The following is a 9829-nucleotide window of genomic DNA, read 5'->3' as shown; positions in this document are numbered from 1 at the left end:
ATGTTAACCAAAAATGACATATTTATAGATGTCAACCAAAAGCATGACATGTCTATAGATGTTAACCAAAAGCATGGTATATTATAAATGTTAACCAAAAGCATGACATGTCTATAGATGTTAACTAAAAGCATGACATATTTATAGATGTTAACCAAAAACATGACATATTTATAGATGTCAACCAAAAGCATGACACATCTATAGATGTTAACTAAAAGCATGACATATTTATAGATCTTAACCAAAAGCATGACACATCTATAGATGTTAACCAAAAATGACATATTTATAGATGTCAACCAAAAGCATGACATGTCTATAGATGTTAACCAAAAGCATGGTATATTATAAATGTTAACCAAAAGCATGACATGTCTATAGATGTTAACTAAAAGCATGACATATTTATAGATGTTAACCAAAAACATGACATATTTATAGATGTCAACCAAAAGCATGACACATCTATAGATGTTAACCAAAAGCATGACATATTTATAGATGTTAACCAAAAGCATGACATATTATAGATGTTAACCAAAAGCATGACATATTTATAGATGTTAACCAAAAGCATGACATATTTATAGATGTTAACCAAAAGCATGACAAATCTATAGATGTTAACCAAAAGCATGACATGTCTATAGATGTTAACCAAAAGCATGACATATTTATAGATGTTAACCAAAAGCATGACATGTCTATAGATGTTAACTAAAAGCATGACATATTTATAGATGTTAACTAAAAGCATGACATGTCTAGTAAAAAAATAAGATAATTAACAATGTAAAAATAAAGGACATTATTTGTTATTTATTTCACTAGAAATTGTATTCTGGAAGAAACATTGATGAGTTTAATGCACTACTGGAACCGATGGACGTAACTGTTGAAGTGCTATTTAATTTTGAAAAATCAGATCATGTTCTCACTGTATCTAGAAACAAAGGAAGCGACAAAAATGTAGATGTTTTCTCATTCCTGTGATCTAATGAACAGAACATATAAGATAAGCTGCGATTACTCACCACAAAGATTTGATCTCAAAGTGTTTAAAACTAATACAAAAGCCCCCCAGCGCTATGTCTGCGGACTTACAACGCTAGAAACATTGTTTCGATACCCGTGATGAGCAGAGCACAGATAGCCCATTGTGTAGCTTTGTGCTCAACTTCAAACAAACAAACTATTACAAAGCTCTATACCGGCTAGACTGAACCTGGTGAAGATAAATATGTTAACTGCTATGTTTTCTGTAACTTAGTAACAAGTGTAGGTTCCAACTCTGTTTGAATATTTTAAACTTCAGCACATTTTTCACGTATTACATATGTTTTTATAACATCTTTAGGTTAACGGGATGATTGACATTATGCATAATGTGCTTAAACATGAAAAATAACACTTTCATTTACGTATGTGTAGTAGTTTGAGCTGTTAAAACTTATTACGTACGAGTTATATAAAGTGCTTTATTAGTAGAGGGTTCGATTTTATTACATTTAAATTTTTTGTCACAGCGGAGAGACAATGTTTTTCTATTGTTTCTTCTTCTTCCAAAACTTTTCGGTCGAATGCCATTTGAGCTGTTAAAACTTATTACGTACGAGTCATAAAAAGTTCTTTATTGGGTATTAGTAGAGGGTTCGATCTTATTACATCTAAATTTTTTGTCACTGCGGAGAGACAATGTTTTTCTATTGTTTCTTCTTCTTCCAAAGCTTTTCAATCGAATGCCATTCCTTCATTTCTCTGCGGATTGACTTGAAACTTGGTAGAGTTATGTATACCTTGGTCTAATAATCCAAGAAACCTTTTTTTTATTATTTTTTATATTTTTGGTTCCTGTGCGGTTGTATTTACAGCAATCAAGATGAAAATTGGTACAAATATAAGTTTTCAATGCGTCCTACACATTAACCTAAAAAGTTGGATTTACCCATTTTGAATCTTTTTAGGGGTGGTCAGAGCTCAATGAAAAGTATAATTTTGCTTGTACAGGTATCACCTCCATGTGTAATTAATGAATTAATTTTACTTATAGAGGTATCGCCTTCATGTGTAATTAATGAAGTGATTTTTCTTTTACAGGTATCACCTCCATGTGTAATTAATGAATTAATTTTATTTGTACAGGTATCACCTTCATGTTTAATTAATGAAGTTATTTTCAACTGTACAGGTATCACCTTCATGTGTAATTAATGAAGTGATTTTCAACTGTACAGGTATCACCTTCATGTGTAATTAACGAAATAGTTTTTAAAAGGTGTCTGTTCAAATATGAATTAATGCAATAATTTTGAGTGCAATTATGAGCTCAGATAATTAATACTTGTACAGATATCACCTTCAAATTGAATAGAATGTTGAAATCAGTGTGAAGTAGATACTGATTTTTTTTAAGTTTATTTTTCTTCAGCAGATAACGCATACATCAAACTTTGCTTATATGTGAGAAAGCATGAAACATCAGACAACTTTGGATATGCACATTGCCTGTACAGTACTGTTTGAAAATATCTGGTCGATTATCCAAACATAATGCATTACCAGTTGAACTTATTAATAAGAACTTCTGAGTGAAAGTAAGTAAGAGTGTATGTCAGCTACACTGTATCTGTTATTTCTCCTGAAGAGGTCACCTGTTTTAACCACTCGCACCACTATACAGTAGTATTTTGTCTGTAAGTCAGTCATTAGAACACTAAAATGACGCCAGGAAAGGGACGCTTAACGCTGCAATTTGTACTGTCGTGACGTCAGTAAAACGTGTGCAAGCCAAGAATCACGGGAAGAATTATGCTCTTTGTAGACTACAACAAAGCATGACATATGAACTTGAAAAACAAGAAATAAAAATATTTTTTTACTCTTAATTTTGGTTTTATTTACTTTTGAAAAATAATACTTTCGTGGACCTTGCGGGAGTACATCTAGTGTCAGTGCCGACGAGGCCTTTCGCCAATATCTGGTATCTTCAGGCCAGCTGGGATACGACAGACATAATAGTGTTCAAGACGCTATTAATATTAGAAAAATGCTAAACAACAACAGTTACGGAAGGAACTGGATTAAGTTGTTGAAGTGTAGTTTTCATCAGTTTTAATTAATCCATATCAGAATTGTGGTCAGGATTATTTTAATACCATATATTAAACATTATTATTACTATTTGGTCATTAAACGTTGCCTTGCTAGATGTGGTAAATAACACCACCTCAAGTTACTCCGTGCTTCAGTTATAGTCATAGGTAATGGCAACAAATATTCCAAGCCAGTAAAACTGTCGAATTTTCCCCATATGGACATGCAGTGACACGTAAGCACATGTAGCTGTAGAGAAAACGCAAAAGATTATCAGTTGCTCTAATGAAATATAGCAATTCATATGTTTGCTTGGATTTATAGAGATTGGTATAGCGAAGAAATAAATTATATGTCATTACAATAGTAGTAAAGAAACATTTTCTTAGCCCTCTCACGATAAGAGTTTTGCACAACACCTTGCAATGACTTTCAACTCGAATACCAGAGTTATATACTGTGCCAAATCATTTACGAAAATTCAAAGTATTCTGACGTAACAAGCTCATCAAATTCAGTTGATCTTTTTTTTTTTGTAAATGTTTAATTATATAATTAGAAATAAACTAACTATTAAACATTTGAGAATAACCTAAACAATATTCAGTAACTGGTAGAGGAAAGGTGAACATCGCTAGACTTTAAGATATCACAGCAAAAAAATGTCTGGTTAGGCTGACAAATACTCACAACATCCTAAAAATCGTTCTAACCAGTTGAAAATAAAAGTTCGTAATCAAACTACAAAAATCGCTGTGAGAATAATAAGATAACGGATTAGATGTCGCAAAGCAGTTTGAAAAAAAAACAAACAACAATTCAAAACTCCAAATAAATAAACTTTAGAAACTACTAGTAGACAACTAGAAAAAATAACTCATAAGTTATGCTGGAACTTATTAAACTACACAAAAGTAAATTGTACCAGTTACTAGAAGAAACTTCTGTTGAGCTAGAAGCTATGAAATGGTAGCTTAAACTACTTACTAATAATACTTTCAAGTTTAGTTTCACAGCAAAACTTTAGACCATAATCTGATTACTATCAATCTGACAAAACTACGTATGAATTACTGAACAAAGTTTTAGACGTTTTCTGGTCATTAACAGGTAATTATAAATTACACAGCCAATAAAGCACAACCAGATTTGTGTATCTAAATTTCTCAGGTTATGCCATGCGTAGTAAGTTCAACACATGGTTAGATTATATATTTTTTAATTACAAAAATGCTCCAAATAAATAATACATATGTATTCTTACCTAATACTTTAAGTCTACTGTCAGGTTAACATTTCGAGACTAGAATCTTTGATCCTAACTTTAAAAGACCTATTATGATATCATTGTGAAAGTGAACCATACAGAAACAGTGATAAAGCGTTAATGTCAGGATGAATAAGATATTACGGAATAAAACCAAACGCCATCTATCTGACAGATCTTGAAAAAAAAAGAAGATTAAATTGTACCAGTTATTGACTAAAAACACTGGATAAATTATAAACAATTGCACCAAACTAAAAATATAAGATATTCAAAAATGCCAGATCAAGCTAGAAACAACCAAACAATGCTACGCAGTTTATGCTAGAAACCATCAAAAAATGCCAAATTACGACAGAAGAAATTCAACATGCCAGATTAACATTCAAAACACTCAACAATGACAGATTAATTAAAACCTACCAGATAATGCCATATTAAGATAGCAGTCATCAAAAAATGGCAGATTCAGATAGAATACACTAAAGATGCCAGATTAAGATACAAAACACTCAACAACGCCAGATCAAATAAAATCAATAGAAAACACTCCAAAGTACCAGGTTAAAATATTTACAACCGAACACTAACTACAGTTTAATATTATTTGCTTGTTTCATAATTTCGAGCAAAGCTACACGAGGGCTATCTGTGCAAGGATGTGCCTACCAAATTTTGAACTGATAGACAAAAGGGAAGACATTTATAAATAGCACTCTCCGCCAACTCTTGGGCTAGTGTAATTTGACCATCACTGTCACAGCATACCCACGGCTCCGAAGTGCAGGAGTAATTTTGAGTCATAAGTCTAGGATTCGCAGTCCAAGCACGCTAGCCACTAAACCACGCCCAACCTGTTTAAGATAAAACCCATCAAACGTTGCCAGATTAAGATAGAAAATACATATTATTATAAGATTCAACTAGGAAACTCCCAAAAATACCAGTTTAAAACATGAACCACTAGACGATGCCAACTTCAAATTATAACGCACCCAAAGCTAGAAACCGTCGAACAGTGCCAATTTAAGACAGAAACGATTTAAGCAAGTCATGCTGGTTAAGATAAAAATCGTTAAACAATACCATCTTGAAACAGGAACATCTGAGGAATGCGAGGCGAAAAGAGTAAACATATGGTGTAAATATATATATATCAACCGCCAAACAATGCCAGTTTCACACCAAAACCACCGAACAATAGCGACTTAATATGGGAAGTACCGAGCAATGACATCTTAATATAGAAACCATTGAAAATACCATATTAATATAGTAACCACTGAACAATACCAGCTGAATATAGAGAACATTGAACAATGCTAGCTGAAGATAGAAATCACTGAACAATACCATATTAACATAAAAAAGTTTGAACAATACCACCTTAATATAAAAACTAAACAATACCACTTTAACATAGAAACTACTGAACAATATCATCTTAATATAGAAAACATTGAACAATACCACCTTAATATAAAAACTAAACAATACCACTTTAACATAGAAACTACTGAACAATACCGCCTTAATATAAAAAACACTAAACAATACCATGTTAATACAGAAACCAGCGAACAGTGATAACTGCCCCATGCCACATTAAACTTTTTAAAGTTGTACCTATTTCCGTGTATGTGCGCAGAATTTTGAAATTTAGTAATTTGCGCTTGTATGTTAATAAAAAGAGTATATACAAATGTATTGTTTACCTTCTACAACGTGTCGCTATTTTCCTTTTTTAATGATCTTATTTCACGTGTAATGCATATCCAATAATTAATTTATCTCAATACTACCAAATTCTTGTACAATATCATAATGTATACTGCCACCATCTATAAATATGTTGATTGCAGAACTGCGTATTTGGGGATTTTCTAAGTTTTTTTTACTTTAAATAGATATCTTAATATTGACCAATTCTATCTTATACGCTTTGTGATATCCAAACTGTTTCTCTTTATTATTCTCTTCTTAAACTGGAATCGGATGTGGCCCTGTGGTTGGGGTGTCCGGACTGTGTAATCACGGTTCGTGCTGTAACTTTTACCGAAGTTTGATCCGAGTTATCTCTCAGTTTCCATGCCTTGTTTATTGCAATTCGAGCTTCTTAAGCTCATCTTTGATACATCTTAGTAGTTGGCTCACGTCTTCCTTATTTATTATCTTTAGATGTTTGAATGTATCGGTAAAAACCAAACAATAACTAGTTATGTTCAAAATTTTCTTGTCTACATTGCGCTCGTATAAACATGAAACTGTTACTCAGCGAAACAAGTGGGATGTTTTAGTAAAACCACAGATTTCTTAGGTATCGATCTTGTAGCTCGTATTCTGTCCCTCTACACACTAGTTACATGGGTAATATATTATGAATGTTAATATTGATGAAATGTAATATTAAAAAAGCCCTATTCTGTTTCACTATCTTTATATATTTACTACGTGAATCTCATCATATCATCGTGAGAGCTAGGCTTATGACACTGTGGATTCAAAACGCTATTGGAGTAGAACTTGAAAACATTTTGTTCAATGCTGCAGTTGGGTTTCCACCAGAAAGGGATTAAACAGTGGTATATTTTTCGCCCATTGTAGTCATATGTATATATATATAAATGTGTATGTATGTTTACATATTCATTTTCTATATTGATTTACACATTTTAGCAACACTAAAAATACAAAATATTTTCCATGTTTTGTATATGTCTACTACTGTTTAAATTTTGAAGGAAACAACTAACCTAGGTTCGAACGTAGAATAATCAGTTTCACTACATTATGAAACGTAAATATAAACATGACTTTTAGTGAATTAACGCAACCTATTAGCATAATACATGCGTATGTTAGCGTTAAGGTACTGTGAGCGTGTTAACGTAATATGATGTGTTAGCTTAACAAAATACTCTGTTAATATAACATGCTGTGAGCTTGTTAGCTTAATTGCACTGATGAATTGAAAATTCGCTGTGAGTGACGTATAGTGTAGAATAGATGTTCATGACATTAGGCTTGTATCATCAACTATGATAAAGAAGCAGGAAACATGCAGAAGCCTTTCTTACCTTAAAGTTGGCTTTAGCTAGGGGTCAAGGAGACAGTGATGTACTGAAAGCCTTTGTTAAGTTAGAGTTGACTTTAGCTAGGGTCAAGGAGAAAATGATGTACTGAGAGTCTTTATTAAGTTAGAGTTGACTTTAGCTATGGTCAAGGAGAAAATGATGTACTGAAAGCCTTTGTTAAGTTAGAGTTGACTTTAGCTAGGGTCAAGGAGAAAATGATGTACTGAGAGTCTTTATTAAGTTAGAGTTGACTTTAGCTAGGGTCAAGGAGAAAATAATGTACTGAAAGTCTTTATTAAGTTAGAGTTGACTTTAGCTAGGGTCAAGGAGAAAATAATGTACTGAAAGTCTTTATTAAGTTAGAGTTGACTTTAGCTAGGGTCAAGGAGACAAAGATATTCTGAAATAACTCATTTCGAGTGTTAACTAAATTATGATGATTAAATTCTCCTTCTGGACGAAAAATTAATAACCGGAGGCACATAGATTTTTAAAATGTCGTTCTTTTGTTCTCTCTGGTGTAATCATTACCACCTTGATTGAAAACTGTCTATTATGTGTGTGTTTTTTTTAGTCTGAACTACGGTTTTATAAGAACTAATAGTAAACAGTTTCTGAATGTTTTGATCACTTTGTTTTCTTTTACAGAACATGTATATACTTTGGAGTTAATAGTAAACTGTGTGGTTTTTTAAATGTTCCTTCGAGTTCTTTTTTTGTTTTGTATTGATTGAAATACAGGCTCTGGACATTAGTAAATTATCACCGATCATTTATGCGATTTTGTAGATCTCTGTGGTTCTTTCAGAATTGTGCACCTAATTATGGGTTTTAACGTAAACTCGGTTTTAAGCTTGACGAGTTATATATATAGCTTTCAGAACCAAACTTCATAGGGCCTCTCTGTTGTGGGTCGGATGTGCTAGGTTGGGGATTGGAAGGCCCAATATTCATTCTGCGATATGGCACTGAACACGCTCAATATTTTAAGTTCTGGTAGTATTATAACCGTAACAATCAACGCCATTAAATGGTTTAGAGTGGCCACATAAGCGGCAGGTGTTTCTGGTTGAATGACCCCCTCTGGCCAGCAATTCTAAATCAGAGCCGGGGACGGCTATGTCTGAACTTTAGGGTTTCTTACCCGGATGTTTAAACCATGTGTCGCACAAGATTCAGATTGAAAATATCAAATACGTTTCTGCATGCTGTAGATTTATTAATAAGTATTAGACTAATTAGATTATGTATCTTGTTTGAGCCAAATCTCAAAATAATTCATATGAACAATATAATTTCACGCCATCAGATTTGCAGTGTTCCTCGTGAAAACCGTAGTTTTTGGGACTAAAAATTAACAGAGCCAGAAACATTGAAAATAAACACACTTAATTTTAATTACGTTCGTGAACAATTAAATCACAATATCTTTTAATACGAAACTACAAGAATGTTAGGATTAGGGGCGTTTTCAGGTGTTCTGTGTGCCCTGCTTTCTAACTGAAACTGAAGTGTTGCTTCCAGGATCCAGCATATCCAGGTAAGGATTCAACAGATCCATGGCTAGGACTGATCCAACAAGCTCCGTATTGCTACGACCCCTCATTGTCTGGATATAGGTAAGCCTACTTTTTCAATCTGCATGACCGTTTTTGCATGATAAAATAAACATTTGGATTTTTAATATTATTTAGCTTTTAAGTACAAATCATCTGATATGTATCGAAGTTGAGTTTTTGCCTTTGTAAGGTTAAAGAAAATACCTCATGAAAGAAAAATAAACGTTTATTATACAGAAAATACTTTAAAGCCTGTTTAATGTTTTAGGTTTCTATTTTTATAGGAAATTTAGTCTGTTTTTAGAAACAGCCAAGTCATCCAAACTACAATATAACAATCAAGTAGATGTCCATTATGACAAATTTTTTTGAGTGGCAAATTGCATACTCAACTCTGCCCTTGATGAAACCCTGGCAGATCCGGCGAAAGTCTACAAGTAAAAGCTCTTGTAACACACTTTAAATGTCTTACCTTCAAAGTTTTGCATTCCTCCGTCTTTTTCCTCTTGAAAACGCGGAAAACACGCACAAATTGGCTAAAAATGAGTAAAATATCTGCGAGGATTTTCAGTAATGTTCATTCCGCAAGAAAATTGTTGCAAGATAGAGGAAGTGGATCGGAAGTGAGGAAGTATAGTAGTCGAGTCGAGAAATTTGGAAAAAATGGCAAAGCAGTTGCATCACTTCTGGTTCAAGGCAGCCCATTTCACAGTAGAGATGCAGTCAAGATTTCTACTGTTTGTATTTCGTATATTTAATACATTAAATTTAATAACAAACTTGAATTTTACTTCCACGGAAAACTATTCTACATCAAGAAGTAAGAAATTTGA

At 32.9% G+C, this 9829-nt stretch overlaps 1 protein-coding gene across 1 annotated transcript in view; it reads left to right on the top strand.

Annotated features, from left to right (window-relative positions):
• LOC111085400 overlaps positions 1–9368 on the top strand; it is a 19055-nt gene extending 9687 nt beyond the window's left edge. The window contains exons 3-4 of the mRNA XM_022383768.1: positions 8962–9056; positions 9281–9368. Of these exons, the coding sequence (XP_022239476.1) occupies positions 8962–9056; positions 9281–9368 (183 nt within the window). The remainder of the gene's footprint in view (positions 1–8961; positions 9057–9280) is intronic.
• The last annotated feature ends 461 nt before the right edge of the window (positions 9369–9829 follow it).

Source organism: Limulus polyphemus, unplaced genomic scaffold (assembly GCF_000517525.1).
Source record: "Limulus polyphemus unplaced genomic scaffold, Limulus_polyphemus-2.1.2 Scaffold368, whole genome shotgun sequence".
Lineage (NCBI taxonomy): Eukaryota > Metazoa > Arthropoda > Merostomata > Xiphosura > Limulidae > Limulus > Limulus polyphemus.
The sequence above is the reverse complement of the archived record's forward strand: the minus strand, read 5'-3'. Positions and strand labels throughout refer to the sequence as shown.